The sequence below is a fragment of the Micromys minutus genome (assembly GCF_963924665.1).
Source record: "Micromys minutus genome assembly, chromosome: 30".
In the NCBI taxonomy this organism is placed as follows: domain Eukaryota; kingdom Metazoa; phylum Chordata; class Mammalia; order Rodentia; family Muridae; genus Micromys; species Micromys minutus.
In genome coordinates this window covers 3,296,070-3,314,844 of record NC_137965.1, presented here as the reverse complement: position 1 = coordinate 3,314,844, position 18,775 = coordinate 3,296,070, and the positions used below count along the sequence as shown (strand labels likewise).

The window sequence follows — 18,775 nt, the reverse complement described above, 5'->3', positions numbered from 1 at the left end:
GGGGGGGGGGGGGCAGTATTTGAATCTGAAAGCTCGGTCCTGGTGATTTCCCCACTTTCTCTGGTGGTGGCTTTACTGCAGGTGGGTTGTGTCTTCTGCCACCTGCTGGTCATCTCCAGCAGTGCAAATCATGTTTCCAGGCATTCAAACGGAGTGCTCAGCAGACAGAGGACGCTTAATGACAGTTTTTTTGAAGAGCCAGCTGGTTTGAGCTGCATGGTTTACACATAATGCTGCAAATCTGACAGAGCTACCTCCCTCTCCTTTGGAAACTTGTATTTCAGTTTCAGGTGTTAAAATGTAATAGTTCTTAACATATTTTAAGGGATCAGTTTTCTATGTTAATCTCAGAAAGAATTTTTAAAAAAAATATGCCACAAGTCTATTCTAGGGACGGATGATTCTGGTGGCTGGAGGCATTGGGAGGGCACCCGAGATTCAGATTCCATGCTGTTGGAGAGGTGTGAGCTTGGAAAATGGCTACATTTCCTTGTTATTGGTATCACTTTGACCATGCCAGGCTGTGGGTCTCAGTTTTACCAGGAAGTAACAATTTCTAAAAGTCTTAAGAGAGCGCCTGCTCAGTTCAGGGCCTGACAGGATCAGCAGCCTAGCTGGGGGTGTCTGTGTAATGTGTGATTCACTGTGACTCTCTCCTCACTGGGGACTATCACTGAGACCCTGTGTTCTCAAGCTTCTGTGATTGAAACATACCATGAAGTACATGGTTTTGTTTTCATGGCTACAGCCAGAGGCACCAGCTGATTCCTTCTGGGTGACTCTAAGTGGTCAGACTCAGGGACACAGCGACCTTGGTGAGGTGTTCTGGAAGCTTCTTTGAAGGTAGAGTTCATGCTTTGTATTGGATGCACCTTTCCCCCCCTTTCTACTTTTTGTTCTAGTTTTTTGATTTTATGGTGTAGGGGTGGAGCTTGCAGAGCTAGGGAAGCACAAGGCCACCGAACTACTTTGCCTCCTCAGCCCCTGCATTTGATGCATCTGAGACAGGTTTACATAGTAAAGATTAGAAGCTACGTAGCCATGTTTACTTCTCTGCCCTTTTCATATAACTATTTGTAACCTAGCATCTAGGTTGGCAGCTCTACCTACAAAGGAAAAGGAACCGGTTAAAGGACAGATTGATCTTGAACAGGGATGAGGAGTGCACGTCACTCCTTCGTAAAACATGGCTCCAACATTGCACATGCTTGAGAACCTAGGCACCAGTACATAGGGCCTTGTGCTGCCCCTGGCCCTCACAAAGGGACACCATCTTGTCTGCCTGCACCCCCTCCCCCACCTTGTTAGACTACTGGACAAACACTGGGTTAGTCCAATGGCCTCTTTCCTGGGAGGCTAGAGCCTCATTAAGAAAGTCAGATTTTGATCTTTTCTGAGCCTTCGATGTAATCTCATTTGTAGGGGAAGACTCATCTGGCTTTGGCCAAATAATGAACTTACACATTAATTTTTAGTGACACTTAGTTGGCTCTTGGAGTAGTGCTTGCTTCACTTGACCCTGACCGCCTGTGTGCCGAAAGATGAACAAAAGACCTGAGCCTGCCTTTAGCCAGATGGACTACAGCCAGTCCTGCTATGTGTCTTGCTTGCAGAGGACAGGAGACTGATACCTTCTCTTCCGTGTTATGTTTAAAAAGTGATCAGAGCAGCAAACTTTAATGGCTGCTCAGAACACGCTTTGAGGGGAGGGAGAGGGAGTTTGACTTTGGAGGATCTTGCTGTCATCCGTGGTGTCAGTACTGGTCACACCTGTGTGCTTCTGGAGACACGCACAGACGAACTTATAGCTGTTCTCTTGCTTCAGTCTCCTGAGTTTTGGGATCATAGAGAGGCGTTTGTCTGACCGTCCGTCCATCCATCCATCCACCAACCAATCTATCTTACTTTTAAGCTAAACTGCTGATTTCTCAGTTTAGGTAAGGTAAAGTGGTCATACATGTACAGCAGCAGTAATAATAATAATTATTATTTTTATCATAGTAATTTCTCTTTACATGGCAGGATTCATACTTCTTTGTAAACCACTTCTTGCTTTTCATCATTTTGGGGATGAACTATAGTGACAAGTACGGGAGCTTTGGAGTGATGTCTGTGGTGAAACCTGGGCACTCACAGTGAGAAGCCCTTCCCTGACAGGCCTCCGGGTCTGCATCCTGCAACAGCCTGGTGTGACTGTGGGTCTGCATCCTGTAACAGCCTGGTGTGACTGTGGGTCTGCTCCTGCAACAGCCTGGTGTGACTGTGGGTCTGCATCCTGTAACAGCCTGGTGTGACTGTGGGTCTGCATCCTACAAACAGCCTGGTGTGACTGTGGGTCTGCTCCTGGCTTTTTGTTTTGTTTTTTTGTTCACTAGCCACATCTACTTCAAGTACCATGAGATCCTCTGCTGCCTGTTTTCCTCTGCTGCTGAAAATACCTTGCCAGCAGTTGGGCACATTGGTGCCTGTGTGTTCCCATGAGCTTTCACTGTGGAGAAATGAAACCCTTCATGTCCAGCGCACAGTAGTTGCAATAGGGACAGGAGACCCACATGGTACAGTTGTGTGTCCCAGAGCTCTGTGTTCACTTTGGGGACTTTTGGAGACAGACAGCATTGCTGGGCCATCGAGGGAAGCCCTCAAGTGGCTCTGCTGTAATGCCTGCCTCAGCTTTGGCCAGTTCAGTACCCTCCCACCCACCCTCAGCGGAGAGGACCTCGTGTTTGCTTTGATGACGTTCGTTATCCTCCCCTGAAGTTCCTTTTTGGATACACGAATTCTTTTTCATAGCGTAGCTTGGAGCAGCACCATAGCAGATGCTCTCTCTGTGGAACAGCTCCACTTTGGGCCGTGGGGAGACATGCTGTGAGTGTGTCAAGGAGCCTCCCTTCATTCTCCTGGGCCCTTGGCATAGCTACTGAGTTGATCGACCACAGTTCAGCAGCAGAAACGTCATTGAATTGTGCACAGACAGGGAGTCTATAGGATCGGAGACCCATAGGCCTGTCATTTACGTTCAGCCAACATCTGGATTGCAGAAAGGAAGCATCTGGGCATTTGGAGGGGAGGGGTTCTCCTTACGGGAGCAGCAGTAGGGCTATAGGTGAGTAAGTACCATGTTGTACAGATGGATACATTCAGTAATACATGCTGTTTGGAGCATCTCTTGTCTATGTTCTGAGATAGAGTTCTCTTCTAGATACAAGTGGCTTTGCCAAAGGGTTACTTTTCAAACTACTCCTGTATCAGCTCACGCGTGCCAACGAGGCGTGTTTTGGAAGTGGCATTTATATTTTAGGATGGTGTCTCCTAATGCTCAGCATTTCCACGTGCCCCAGAAAGCTAGGTGTGTTAAGGAAACTCTTAAAAACACGTGCGATTATTATAGGCACAGCATGAGAGAAAAGCACAGGCACCGTGCCCTTTGGCCACCGTCTTAGGTAAGTCCAGCCGCGATGGAGCCCAGTTACCCAAATGGAGTCGTAGGAAGAGGATCAGGTGCACTGGCTCATGAAAAGAATCAAGTGTGTGAGCCCTTTAATTCCAGAGTGGAAACTTTAAAATACTATTCAGGAAAAGAAAAAAGCCTGAAAGGTGTCTGGGCAGTACAATTTCGTTTATGAACCATGAACAGACGAGTCAATACCACGTCTCAGCAAACACAGAGGTAAAGTGTGAGCCAATCTGTTTGGAATGACACTAATTTGAAAAATCATTCTCACGGGTGGTAGGGGAAAGGCAGATGTTTATGTGTAACATCTTATTTTATTTTTATTATTATTTTTTAATAAAAAGATGAAATAGGGCCTGGGAATGTAGCTCAGCATGCACGCACGAGGACCCGAGTTTGGGTCCCAGAACCCATGAAGAATTGATATATTCCTCCTGCTGGGGAGGCTCTAGGGGCTCCCCGGCCAGCGAGCCGAGCCTCCTCTGCAAACTTCGGGAGAATCAAGGTGGACAGCTCCTGAGGAATGATAGCCAAGGCTGAACTCCGGCTCCACGTGCATGGATATGCATCCGCGCCCACAAAAACACGGACCCCCACACATCCATCCACACGCTGACCTAGGGAAGTGAACAAGGAGGGCCGTTAAGTACCATAGCTGTGGTTTATAATGGGCAGTAAAAACCTGAAAGAAAATGAAAACGCTAGGCCGGCTTGGTGGCTTTATGCCTTTAATCCCAGCAGAGGCAAGAGATCTCTGAGTTCCAGGCTAGCCTGGTTGATAAAGTCCTGGAGTGCCAGGACAGCCTGGGCTACACAGAGAAGCCCAGTATTGAAAACGAACAAATGACTAAAAAATTAAAGACTACGTGGTTGGAATATTTATCACTCATGTGTACCACAAAACTTACAGAAAATGCATAAACAAAACTGAAACACGATACCTGCCGATTATGCCACATTCTACTTGTAATAGCTATAATTTCTCAGATGCATTATCCCAGCCCAGGCTCCTTTCAATAGCACCATGTCTCCACTGGCTCTAAAAAGCATGTGCATTTGCTGTGAAGTCATAAGTAGTGGCTTCAACTATGCATATTTACTTAAAACTGTAGCTTAACAGTGGAGAAGTAGTGATTTTGAAGCCTTACCAGACTTGGAGTCCATCGCGAAAGATTATTTAAATGTGATTTTTTTTTTTTCTTTTGGATATGGTCTCGGCCACCTCCTTCCATTAATCCAGGTTATGTGTTACAGGTGTCTGGACTGCACCCTAACTTCTGTTTTGGACACCTAGAAGTTTAGGTGTGGCTGGGCAGAGAGTTCTCATTGTAATACGTACTTTAAGTGACACCAGGAAGAGGCAGGGCATCATGGGTAATTTAAATGTTTGTTTGATTTTCAGAGCATAATTTCAGTACTGTGCTTGAGTTGGCCGTGGAGGAACAAGAACATTCTCCATCTCTACATTTTGGACTCTGTACTTAACCCGCGGCAGCGAGGGCTGGCAGCGAGGGCTGGCTTAGAACAGCGTGGCCGGTGCTGCTTGTTAGATTCATGACTTTTCGTAGGTCTACCTTTATGTGTTGTTTGTTTATTAAATTATCCGTTGATCGGGAGAGATGGCTCAGTGGTTAAGAATGCTTTTACAGAGGATCTGGGTTCAGTTCCCGGCACATGCGTGGTAGCTCACCTCTGACACCCTCATGTGGTTTCATATGGACCAGACACACCTCTGGTCGGTCGGTTGGTCGGTTGGTTGGTCGGTCGGTTGGTCGGTCTGTCTGTCTATCTGTCTCTGTCTCTCTCTCTCTGTGTGTGTGTACATACAGGCCAAAACTCATACAAATAAAATAAAAATAAGTCTTTAATATCTCATTGATTTATTATTATTATTTTTTTACACAGTTGTTTCCAGGGGGAAAAGGTTTTGGGAGCTGTAGGAATTTTAATTGGAAGTAATAAAAGATTTCTTACTATGGGCTGGAAAAATCGCCCTTTGGTACTGGGTGCTCTTCCAGAGGAGTCGGGCCCGATTCCCAGCTGTACGTGGCTTCATATGTATGTGTAATCACACCTCAGCACCTGGTGCACAGATGTGCACGCATACAGGATACCGGTACACATAAAATCAAAAATACATCCTAAGAAGATTACCTACTGCATTGCATCTATATGGATGTAATTTGTAAATTACTATTCGTTAGAACCACCGAGTAAAATGGACATTTTACTATGTCCCGATATACCTCTAAATGCTAAAGCAGGCATTAGTGACAAAAATTTGAAGTTTTAGTAGAGTCTCAAAGTAGAAACTGAAAGCTTCCTATTTTTAAGATGTCATTATTATTCTTATTAATATAATATTTGTATATTTATTTGTATCTAACAGAAGCAAACAGACACAGAAAAGTAAGGTGTAAGGTCACTCCGTAAATCACAAACTCAGTGTCAAGTGTTCAGAATATATGTAGTTTTGAGTTTTTTTTTTTTTAAATCATTTATTTAATGTATGTGAGTACACTATAGCTGTCTTCAGACACACCAGTAGAGGGCATTGGATTCCATTACGGATGGTTGTGAGCCACCATGTGGTACCTGGGAATTGAACTCAAGACCTCTGGAAGAGCAGCCAGTGTTCTTAACCACTGAGCCATCTCTCCAGCCCCTACATTTGATTCTTAATAGATTTTTGGAGGGGGGCAAAATTTTTCTGAATTACCATTGCTGAAAACTTTAGCTTCAGCTAACCTACTAGGCCACACTTTCCCAAGATTTTTTTTTTGTCTTACAAATATCCTGAAATAGATTATTGAAAAGAAATTAGAAAATTTGGAGTATGTCAGAGTGAACACACACACACACACACACACAGACACACTCTCAGATTTCTTTGTATAGAGCTTGATAAAGACACGACCGGCGGTAGCTTCTCTCAGTGCTTCCTTACATTGCTTTCTGATGCACCTGTAAAAACCTCTCCCAGACTGTTCTGGAAGCAGCCAGACTTCAGGAGGTGGCACATGCTTTGCGAGGTAGAGGCAAGTGGATCCTGAGTTTGAGGCCAGCCTGGTGTAAAGTGAGTTTCCGGACAGCCAGGGATACACAGAGAAAAACTCTTGTCTTGAGAAACGAAAAACAAGAACAATTTCTCTCAAACTTGATGGCTACTCTCTGCCAGTCCTGGAGATCTGAGCTGTGCTTTCTACAGAGCCTCCAGCAAGCTCCAGCTCCCCGGTTCTTCCTGCATCCAGAGCCAGCATCCAGGATGGCATCCCTTCTGCTCAGCCTTGATGCTTTATCTCCCTCCTCCATGACGTGGAAAGAAGGCATGAGCTTTCATTAAGTGCTCCCCCAAGAGAACCCAGGATAATAGCCTCATCTAAAATTGTTTTATTAAAGATTTATTTGTTTAATTTATTTCACGTGTCTATATGGGTAGCATTGTGTGCAGGTGCTTGCAGAGGCCAGAGGAAGGTGTTGTAGTCTCTGGAACTGGAGTTTCATAATCCAGTCAGAGGTGTATACACTCTCCCCATATAAAGTCATTCAGGAATTGCCCTCTGACCTGTACTACAAGAAACAAGCAAGTGTTCTGTGGTTTATGCTCTACCAAGTCATTTTTTTTTTTTTTGTTTTTGCTAAAGTATCTGTTGTGGTAATTATTAAAAAAGGTAACTTTTTATTCCGTGGTAATGCCGGCACCATTAGGGCCACTTGGCAAGTGCAGACCCAGCTGCTACTCTGCCACACTGTCCACAGGGTCCCCTAGGAGAGTAGTTACCACTCGTGGCACACACACATCTCACTCCTCGGGTCCCATGTGTTCTCACCTGCTGCGGGCAACAGAGCTGGGTCCCCAAGCTCCATCCAGCTGCCTCTTGGCCACTGCTTTCCCACACTGTCCTTTACAGCCCAGTAAAACCATGACTCAACTATCGATAATTTATCAAACAGATTTATATGTTAAATTCTCAATTCACAATACATCCACACAATAAGTTTACAACCAGTTGGCAAATATATAAGCTGCCCACCTAGATAAGACAAACTGACCTATAGAAACCCTTGAAAATACTCTACCTATTGACAATTAAGACCACCTGGGTCCAAATCCTCTTTCACCGGCTTCACGTTGATTCTCCTGCTCCTCCTCTCCTTTCCGTCATCCCCCCCCACACACACCTTTTTTTCTCATCCAATGATAGGCTGGACCCGCCTGCCTTGTTGTATAATGACATCATCCTCCAAGTATCTGCTGGCCAAATTCTGTGGTGTGATAGCCAGTTCTTTTCAGGATATTAGCAGCTGGTTGTAAATTATTGCCAGCTTGAAATTGACCTTGGTGGGAGTCTTTACACCATGGAAACTGGCAAATGATGCTAATCAAGGCTTCCTCCATCTCCCAACTCCCACACCAGTGAGCTGCTCTACCAGATCAACATCCATGGATCAAACCTCTCTGACTACAAGAAACTCAGCCTGCAGTATTTCCATTCCCAACAACTAAACTCCCAGGACCTTGAACCCAAGACTTTTCTTGTCTTCCCACCCCACCCCCTCTTTCTTGTCATGCTACAAGTAACTGAGAATACTTGTATGCTGTAATAAACATTTCCCCCCTCCCCCCCCCCCCCCCCCCGTGAGCTAGCATTATCTTTTGTATTTTACAGCCTGGCTCATTTCCTAGCAGGGGATCAATACATATTTGAACTGATTCCTTTACCTGCTCCCCCCCCCCACTCCATCATGAGTCACAAACTGATAAAAACCGAGGCCCAGGCAGTTGCACCCCATCCCAGCTGTACATATTTGTATCTCTCTATATTTACTTATTTGGAGAGGAATGTGAATTTAGGTTCTTTTGGTTTGGGTGTCTTGAGACTAAGTGTAACACAGTATAGCTTGGGCTATTAAGAGATCCATCTGCCTCAGCTTCGGGAGTGCTGCGCTGTACTAGTCGAGGTGCATAAACACACCTGACCATCAAAAGTGTTTTAAGTACTTTGTATCCAGCTCTGCTGAGTGGCTGGGTTAGAAGGTCTGTCTAGCTCTCCTGCATCACCACTATTGGTGCTGAGCTGGGCGTGTGTTTCTGACTTGGAACAGAAAAGTTTCAAAAGGTGGCTGAATTGAAGACAAGCCTGTGACAAACCCAGTTGACACTGTGTACTGGGTAAGCCAAAGTGGATGCTAGAACAGAAACAAACGAAATGAATGTTTTGTGAGGTTGCCTGGGTGGCGTGAAAACCTTTTTGTCAAAAACACCAACCACAAAACCTTCCCACTACTTCTGACCAGTTATTTTCTCCTGACAGAGCCCAGGGCCCCTCCCTGCCTCATTGGAAAACCAAGAAGAATGTGGGGCTGCTCTTCCGACTTTGCTTTAGCATCCACTGCAACAATGACTGAGATGGGGGCCCAATTCCGGAGTTTGGTCAGGTCTGGACAAACTAAGACAGGCATGGAGCCTTTTCCAAAATGAAACAGTGTGACTGTGAGATATGAGATTTTATAATTTAGTCTTTAACTCAGATTATCCTGGTAAGCTTAACTTTTGATTTTGGGGGTTTGGGGATTGAGGATTGATCACCTTGTTGGTTCTATCTTTATCTTGAAGCATAAGCTCAAAAATACAGCCTGTGAAAATGAATGTGTTCCCTTGTTCTGTTCTTCCCTCTGCTCCAGGGTTTGTTGGCTCCAAGGTGATCTGGGGAGCTGGTACCATCTAGCTGCTTTTTTGGAGTTCAGAATTTCAGGCCCTTCCTCAGATCTGAACCTGATTGTGTGTTTTAATAAGATCCCCTGTGATCTATGTGTTTAATAAGGCTTATAAAAATCTGACAGAGGAGGAGGAAATGTTTGTAACTGTAGCCAGTTCCTGCAGAAGCCACTGGTAAGGAATCAGGACAAGGAAGTCAAGATTTTTCAAAGATGGTTTAGCTTTTCATTTCCACAGTTTCACCCTTGGCCTTTATGTCTGAAAAGAGAAGTCTCAATGCTGATACTAGGTTTTAGGGGATTTTCTCACCTGGACCACTTAGATAGGGTGGAGGCCCAGTACACTTCCCCTTCTTGGCTGTTGACTGCTTCACAACCTCCGATGGTTTCCACGCTCTTGTCACCCGCATCCTGTGCCCCGCTGCTGATGCTATTCCTTACCGAGTGCTTCACCTCAGGGGACCCAGGAGACTGACACTGCCATATTGCTCCTGTATCAAGTGATCCCATGGGCTGAGGGGTAAGGCTCAGGGTGTCAGATCTCCCAGCCTTGTCTGACTCACAGATGTGGAACAAATGCACACGGAGCAGCAAATGGCGTCTAAAGCCGGACCTTTTAGCCCAAGTTGGCACAGAATCCCCGATTTCCCTGCCTCAGCGCCTGGAGTGTTGGGTTGTAGACTACAGGTCCATTTCCCATTTTTATTTTAAGACAGGGACTGCTGTAGCCCAGGCTGGTTATCTTGTTAGCATTCCTTGTAGGCTCCGCCCACAGTTACCTGGCAACAGCCTGACTCACTTATAAAAGGGGCTGTTTGACTTCTCCTTACTCTCTTAACCTCTCCGTCCCTTCTGTCCCCATTCCCCTTCCATGTGTTTGTGAACAGCCTTCTCTATCTTTCCCTCTCCCTCTCCCCCTCCCTCTCCCTCTCTCCCTTCCTCCCCTCTCCTCCCTCTTTCTGCCTTTCTCTGTCTCTACTCCCTCCTCAACCCCCTCCCCATGCCCTAAATAAACTCTCTTCTATACTATATCATATGGCTGGTACCTCAGGGGAAGGGTTACCTCAGCATGGGCCCGCAGAGGCACCCCCTTTTTTCCTCACCATACTGTGCCTCTAGCAAGCATATCCCGGTTGTTTCTTTTTTGTAAAACACAACAGGTCTGATGCTCCCTGTACAGCCAAGGACAAACTCGAGCTTCCTTGCCTATGTCTTCCGAGTGTTGGGGTCACAGGCATGTAGCAGCCCCTCCCAACTCCCCAAGCTAATGTTTGTCCCTTTTCTACACTGATGCAGAGGTTGGTGAGTGTGGGTACTGAGGGGCCCTCGGGTGTGACTGGGAGTAACTCGACCTTGCCTTTGTGTTTTCGTTTTGTTTCTTAGACGAAAGCGGCTGGGGCCGTCCCAGAACTTGGGAGGTATAGAGTATAGATAGGTAGATAGGACGCTAAGGGAAGCCTTGGCAACACAGGGAGCTTGAGCCTCACCTGGACTCCTTAAAACCCTGCTTCAGCCAGACGGAACACACCAACCAAGCAGAAACCAAGCACCCACTCCTCGGATCAGACTAACCGTAGCTTACTCACAGTTCGTCCATGGAGGTGGACGTGAATTATTAGTGCGTACAAACTACTGCCTAGAAAGATATTTCAATTAACTCTGCCCTTAAATTATTCATAAGAAGTGACAGTTGGGAAACCTATTGCACCCTGTCCCAGAAGTGAAAGGTCCCTGAGGGGGCGTCTGGGAGATTTGGGTGGAAATGTGACAAGGGACACATTGCGCTGTTCTTTCCCTCCCCTGGCTGAAGCTTCCTACTGCTGTGTGTGCCACCCGCCCCCTTTGTCTCTGTTCTAGAGCCTTCAGATTGGCACCCAATTACCATCCAGGGTGACCGAGCATTGCCACCCACTCAACAACCTAGCGCTCTTCTCTGTTGGCTTCTCCCCCCACCCCCATCAGAGCAGACGAGGTGCACATGGAAATTAGAAGTCACTTAGAAGCCAAAAGAACTCATGGCACTTGAAACGAATTCCTGCTCTTGGCTGGCATTTCCCACAGATGGCAAGTAGAGTACTTTCATGCCTGACTAGTGGAGGGGTTTGTTTCACAGCATACCCCGTCATGTTTAACAATTTCTACTGCATGGAGAACTTTAAATTGACCCCCTTCCATTTTAAGGGTGCTGGTATATATTGATACCCAGAAAGCAAACGGCTTGTAAGTGCATCCACTCGACCCCATTGACTCTTGGTCAAAAAGCAAATGTCTTTAAATTCATGGGCGTTGACTCAGGAAGATGGTTGTAGAACTTCCCCTAATAATACATTTTGGTGCCTCTCAGTTTTTTTTTTTTTTTCCTATAGATAACTTCAATTATTTACTTTTTACACTATTCCTGAAATAATACATCTTCTAGTATTGTTAGTAGCGATTGGCAAGTGACCCAAAGGGGCAAGACTTAATATAAAGAGAGGCAATCAGCTTAATACAGATCCATCCTGGAGTCATTATTCAGACAGCTGACCTTTGGGCTTCAGTCAGACAAGGAAGGGACAAGGGGGCTTGAGGGAGGCAGCTGTGGCAAAGCCCTTGTATGGAGGCAGTGCTTTTCTTTGTGCAAAGCCCCAGCCCCGCCCCCCACACACATGTAATTTCAGCGAGCTTGCTTATCCGCTTTCCTGGTACCTGGAACACAGTCGAAGCAGAGGCAGCACACACTATGTCAGTGGTGACAGACCTTGTGGTGTGACAGCTTACTGGCAGGAGGGGACATGGGAAGACCCAGCACAGTAAGGAACAGGATCAAATCTGTTCAGCAGGCCTGTTTCCAAGGTCTGAGAGGGGTATGTTCTCATAGCCTTTCATGGGGTGGGAAAACGGCTAAACTATTACACTTCTGCAGTGCTGGAGATCCTGACTGAGGTTCCTGGAGAAAACCCACGACCCTCTAAAGGCACGCTCCTCCTCGAAAGCACCGTTGTGGGGATGCCTCGCTGTGTGTGAGGTACGAGATACACAGTGCCCATGGCCCGGGGCAAGTAGTCCATTGATTAAGGTGTGTTCTTTGTAGTTGCCAAATGAATGGAACTTGAAGGAGTGTAGTAGCTTCTGAGGCAGCCTACTTAGGTTCTTCTAGGATAACTGGAACCCACATGAAGCACGAATAAAGCTGTGACCTCCAGGACTGAGTAAGAACCATTGTGTCTGCTGTAGGCCAATAGCAAATTTGATTCAGTTGTTAAATGAATGTTTGTGATTTTTTCCCCACCCTCCCTCCCTGCTTCTATGAGGGTGCCCCCCCCCCCACTGATTTTCTTTGTATTAGCAAATATTCAACCATCTTGGCCGGTGTTTCTCAGCCTTCCGAATGCTATAATCCTTTAACACAGTCCTTTGTGTTGCGGCGACCTCCAACCATGAGATTATCTCATTGCTGCTTCATAACTGTAATTTTGTTGCTGTTATGAATCATAATGTAAGTATCTGGTATGCAGTATATCTGATATGGGACCCCAAGGAGGTCAAGATCCACAGGTTGAAAACCTCTGATCTAGACCACAGACTAGTCAGTACTCGGAGGTTGACTAATCAATTCTGTTTTGTGGTTTGTAGGAACAGTTTCTAGAAATCCAGTTTGTTAGTGTGCCTATATTTAGGGTAAAAAAATTAAAAAGAAAATATCAGCTGTCTGTATAAATAGAAACAACTTTAAGGGACAGTCCTGAACCTTAGCTCTCATAGGCCAGTTAGTTCTCTTGTTTGCTTGCAGTGAGTTTTCTCCTTGCCTCTCTGCTAGGTTACTGCTAGAAGTGTGTAAGGCTGGGGATATGTGAGGAGTATATACCAGCTACTGGACTGGGTGCATTGAGACCACACACACACTTCAAGGGACTTGTTGAGAATTCAGCTGTATCAAGTGTATCCAGGGTGTATCAGGGACAGCAGGGGTTCATTGTGAAGCTATAAACGCAGCTATAAATAAGATGCAGACAGCAGGTCGGAGAGCACTGTGCACGGTTTGGGGCCCATGCGTTCTTAGAGGGCAGAGGTATGTAATGGGAATGGTCTAGCCGAAACTCTGGCATGCGTTGAGGGTTCTTGCACATTTTTCTGGGGTGCTTTTAAAAATCCCTTATTTTTGTATTTCTAATTCCTTTTACGTCTTGTCTCCTGGAGACTGGACGTCACGTAGCCCAGGGTGGCTGCTGTACCTAACAGGAGGGTGGGTGTGCGCCACTGTGCCTGGCGGTTTCATCATCTCGGACCTGTAATAACGGCCAGCGTAGACACATCATTGGAAGTTAAGAGCTGAGGCAGGACCGGCACGGTCTGCTCCCAGTAGGCGTGAACTTTGGACCCAGTGGTGTCTGCTTCCCATCCCTGACCACTGCTCTGGCGTGGGGTACGCGTGGACTTGAGATTTTCTGTAACTTGAGGGATTTAAGCAACATGGTCTCTTGAGAATCCTTTAACTTTTCTGACCTCATCTGTACTAACGACTTTTCTCAGCTGGCTCTTCAGCCCCAGTGTCTTCTTGGGTGGCACGAGAATCCACTGTACCGCAGACGCTTTGCTCTTTACCTTCTTCAGTGGACACCCTGGCATGCTTGACGAACCCCGTCTTTCGGAGAGCTGGAATACTTGTGACACAAAGCTTGCCTTTAGAACTTTTTGTTTTCTGGAACAGGGTTTCCCTGTGTAGCCCTGCCGTCCTAGAACTCACCGTGTAAATCAGGCTGGCCTTTAACTAGGAGATCTCCTGCCTCTGCCTCCTGTGAGCTGGAATCAAAGGCATGTGCCTCTGCCCCGCTGCTTTTAGACTGCCTCACTCTTGAGTTTCGGTCTGGGGCCAGGGGATACCGCTATTTGGGACTAGGGGATCCCCAAGAAACTGAGGAGGTGCTGCACCCCAGTGCATTGCAAGGTGCTACACCCCAGTGCATTTCTAGGTGCTTTGTTTTAACTAGGAGCTGATTGCTTTAGCATCGCGTTTATGTTGTTAATGTTTTCCCCAGACAGGATTCTCTCTGATTGGGCTGCCTCGGAAAGGCAGAGGAGGATTCCTTCCTGGGGCCAGCCTGAAGACCCCTTCTGGGCTTGGCTCCATATTCTGCCTGTTGGTGACAGGAACAGGTGCAAATGTGGCTGCATTTCACCTTTGCACAAAGCAGGAAGTCAGGTGAAAACTGCTCACCTTATCCTTGATAGAGGCATTCTTAACCCGTGTCCCCCCAACCCCCACCCCGGAATGCTGGACCAGAAACCGCATTAAAAGCACTTCTGGCGATCACGCTTTTTCAGAAGTGGGTCCAATAACCGGTAATCATACTCTTTTTTTTTTTTTTTTTTTTTTTTTTTGTGATCTGCAGAGAGATGTCTGCATTCTGCACAGGCTTGCTTTTCCATTGCTTTGCCGGAGTTCAGAAGTTTGAGCTACCACTGAAGTGTGGTGTGTGGAGGGGCGGGGCTCTCTGTCTCCAATGAGGTGCCTTCAGTGTCGGGCAAGCCTATCATCTTTCGCAGGAGTGCTTACTCTGTAATCCAAGCGATAGCCACGCAGCCTGTTTTATTGTTTGTGGAGTCCTGAGGCTAGGAGCGCTTCCCAGACGGGAAGGAGGGCAAGTGGGCGTTTTATAATTCTGCCAGGACGACGGAGCCGAACCCTTTGATTTCTCCTGAGTAACCTGTGTGGGTGAAAAGCTGGGGGCCTGCTTGACGCTGGATCTTTTTCTACAGGGTGAGGAGGAAGGAGTTAGCTCCAGAAGCCTGGCTTTCTGCCTTCAGAAGGAAAGATGCCCTGGAGAGGCGTAGGATTACACTTAGAGATGCTAGCCATACAGCCAAGAGTCGGGGTACCTTGGCTTTTCTTCGCAAAGTCTTGGCAAGTGTGCCTGAAATGACTATACTGTTTCTTTCTCTAAAGCCTGTACTAACATTTATTTTTTACTATTTTTATTTTTGCTTTTGTACCTCCCGCCAGAAATTGGTGCTACAATGTGGCTAGAGTAAACCATTTTTTAAATTATCTTTAATCCTTCGTTTTCCTTTTAATCGGGCACGCAGAAGCACAAAGCCTGCCCGTACTCCCAGCGTTGTCTGGATGTGTGGGAAGGGGCAGGCCCCTTTTGAGGATCCGGGCCAATTCTGAGAAACCAGGGTTTTGTTTGTTGGGCTGCCCTTTGTCTCTGGAGGCTTTTGATGAGAAAGAAGATGAAAAAGGAAGGCTCCTCAGGTTCCTTCAGAACCAAGGCAAACCCAGGCGCCCTCTCCCGTGCTGTGAGTTGGATAAATTTCTCCTCCCTGTCCAGGCAGACAAAGAGGCTCTTCCGCAGTGATGGAGAGCTGTCCGTTTGTGGGCAGCAGGTGGAAGCAGATTATGAGAATTGGATATACAGGACCCAGCCCAGAAAAGGTGACTGAATTTTATTGTTAATTTAAGCATCTCTTACAAAGTCTGCACTGTGGAATTCTTTGTTACTTTCACTCCTTTTCTGTCACATTCCTCTCCTACTCCACGAGGAGTTTCCTAGTGTTCATCTAAAAACCTGCTCTGCCAAGATAAAGCTTGAGACCGTAGCCTTCCAAGGAGGTTAAATAGCTGTTGTTTGCTGCAGGTGCACTCCCCCCCCCCCCCCCCCCCCGTCCTTGCTCTCCTGTGACTTAGGTAAGTCAGTAAGAAGGTTATCACCCACGATGGGGTCATCTGGTCTGGGACAAGTCATGGGCTCTTTCCTGTAACTGCTCTGAGAAAGCTCGGGGCTTTGTGGATGGTCTTTTTTGCAGCTTCTTTCTGAGAAGATGAATGAGTCTGGTGAATGTGTGACTCGGGCAGGTGTTGAGTGTGTTGAGTGTGGCAGGGAGGAAGATGGACACAAGGGACTTTTCTTGGCCAAAAGAGTTTTAGATCTCTGTCAAGTTCCTTGTCAGACCAGTGTTGGCGTCTGTTCTCAGGATTAGCATGTTAGACCCCTTGGAAGGCAAGGAAAATGATAGCTTCGCTGGAGGACAGGGGTGCATGCTAGTATTTTATAACGCCCCCTAGCTCCTATATAGAATTTCTGACGGCTGCCTATTAGGACGTCTGCTGTAGGGACCGAATTGCTTAGCTCTGAAAAGGTTTCTTCGTTGGATGTTGTTCAGAGTCCAGCAGGGAAACACTCCTGGTGTTAGGAGGGGTCAAGTCCAGACACTGCCAGGACTGTGTGTGACTTATTTACTGTGCGCTCTCTCTGCCAAGGGAAACCTTGCTGGAACATTTTGGGGACCCATTCTTCCCTCTTTTTGGGGAACCCCAGCTGTAGGAACGTGAGAATTAGCTAACCTGCATGCTTCCGGGTACTCTGAGCACTCTGAGAATTAAAACCCACGGATGTTACTGCCATTGTGTTTGTCTGTTGAACTGATAGAGGAAGGGCTGGTTAATATATTTTTTTTTTGAAGATGTTAGTTATTGTATCAAGGAGTTGGTCACCAGCAGCCTACACATACTGAGCTTGAAAACCTGGCTTTTGATTTCACACTTCATGATTGTGAGCACGGAAACAGGCTTCGGCTTTCTGGATGAAGCTGTGTCATTCACATCTGTGAACTACGTTTCTAAATCAGGAATAAGCTGTGGTTTTGGTAAGAGACTGGGACAGTAATGTCTGAGCCAAACAAGTTGGTAGGGTGGACACCATGGTGTTGCGGTTACCAGGGGCTACACGTTTGACGCCCTTCAGCCCTTGCCAGAGTTGCGTCTCAGAACTTACTTTGCTTCAGACCAACTGCTATCAGGTTTCTGTTGAAGGCTGTATACGTGTGAGCATGTGGTTTCCTCTAGGGCTTCCACTGTCCATGGTTGATATAAGTTAACTTTACAAGGAGAGAGAGACCGAATTTGTAGGCCTTCGGTTCAGTTGGAAAGTGAAGCAAGTCGTGTATACTTGACTTGTAGAAAATAAAGTTGTCACTGTGAAGGGGATGGACAGGTTCTAAAGGAAGGCAGAGTTGTTTATAGTACAAAACTTCGTGCCTTTTATCCCTTCATGCAATAGGGGCACCGTAGCCTCCTCTAGTTAAAGGAGGGCTTACTACAATGTGTACACGTACAGGTTCTTAAAAATAATTGGCCCAGAATAAATATTATCATTTTGACATGTGGGGTTAGGGGAACTCTGTAAAAAGCTTCCTGTACCTTACAAATCACAGACTTACATTGTTTCTGTGTTCAGCCTACAGAAGAAAGTTGGCTGTCATTCTTTTCCGACGATCTTAGGGACGTGTTCTAACAGTTGGTCTTTATTCGTCCTCATTCTTCCCTTTAGAGAAATGTGGAAGTGACATTTGTTTAGACTAGTAGGCCAAAGGAGGAGCCACCTTCAAGGAAATCATGCAAGGTTTCTGTTTTTTATTCTGATGAATAACAAAGAAGCCGGATCTGTATCAGTTGGTTTAGCGGCCACTGCTGTGGGGGGACCATTGAGATAGGGTCACAGAGAAAGAAGCACCCAAGACTTACCTCCATGATCTGAGTCCGAGGTGACTTCCATACCGAACTCCCAGGACACCCATAGACTTTTGATTGATATGTTTTTGAAACACTGTTGTCCATGCCTTCTCCCTGCCTACTTTCAGCCCGACACATGGCGGTGAGGCAGTGGTCATTGGGAAGTCAACTCTGCTTGTGCCCTGTGGGGACTGGGTACGCCCGTCGTCACCGGGTAACACTTCTTAGCACAGCCAACCCACTGGACCTTGGCGAATGAATACTGAGCTGTAGAACACACTCGTTAATTTCGCAAAGCAGAAGACCTTTTTATGTGAATCTCTAGGCCGGCCAGTAACAGTCACAATGCAAGTTTTTTACATGGTTACTTTACATGGTCACCAAGGTAAAACAAGATTTCTTGAAAGATTCTATTTGTAAGATTAGAAGTGACCAGTAGGTATCTTTCTATGACATGACCTTTCAAAGTGACCTGAAGTGGGGCTGAAGGAAGGTCCCTGAGGTTAAGAACCCCTACTGCTCTTGTAGGGGACCTGAATTCCATTCCCATGACCTAGGTCAGATAGTTCACAGCTGCCTGTAGCCACAGTTCTAGGGGATCTGACACTGTCTTGAGACTTTGAGGCCATCCTCACTCAAGTGCACATCTTTCCCTGTACACACATCATTGGAAAAAGAGAAGCCACCGAAGTTTCATACAGATGGGTTCAAAGCAGCCAGAGTGAGTGGTTGACACAGCCCGTCGGTTCTTTTGTTCCTGCTGGGCTGTGACCCACTTCAGCAGGCCCTGCTTCAACTTAATTATGAAAACCAGAACATAGAAGCTCGAGTCGGTGAATCCGACCGTGAGGTGCCCGAGTAAGAGAAAGGGAGAATGTAGTTGCACTGCAGGCTTTCAGGTAGCTACCTCTGCCGGGACATGGCAGGAAGGAAGGCTCACGCGAGAGGGGAGATGGAGGGCGTGAAGGTGTATAGGCCCTGTACTGCTGCCTGACGTTTCTGCCTCCACAGAAAAGCACAGAAGGCGTCTGAGGGGCAGTTAGCAAACACTAACTATGGGAAAGACAGCCCAAGTAGCTTAGAGAAGGCTGGAAGAGGAACTTGGTCTGAAACAG

At 46.6% G+C, this 18,775-nt stretch overlaps 1 protein-coding gene across 4 annotated transcripts in view; it reads left to right on the top strand.

Moving 5' to 3' along the window:
- Window positions 1-18,775, top strand: part of NHSL1 (NHS like 1) — a gene marked incomplete at both ends in the record, with an annotated part of 202,397 nt that overhangs the window by 67,183 nt on the left and 116,439 nt on the right. For 2 of the 4 annotated variants that reach the window (XM_080941501.1, XM_080941499.1), the window contains one exon: window positions 15,383-15,584. The exons of the other annotated variants lie outside the window; for them this stretch is intronic. In XM_080941501.1, the coding sequence (XP_080797627.1) occupies window positions 15,383-15,584 (202 nt within the window). Of the gene's footprint in view, window positions 1-15,382; window positions 15,585-18,775 lie in introns of those variants that run through there. 4 annotated transcript variants of the gene reach the window in all.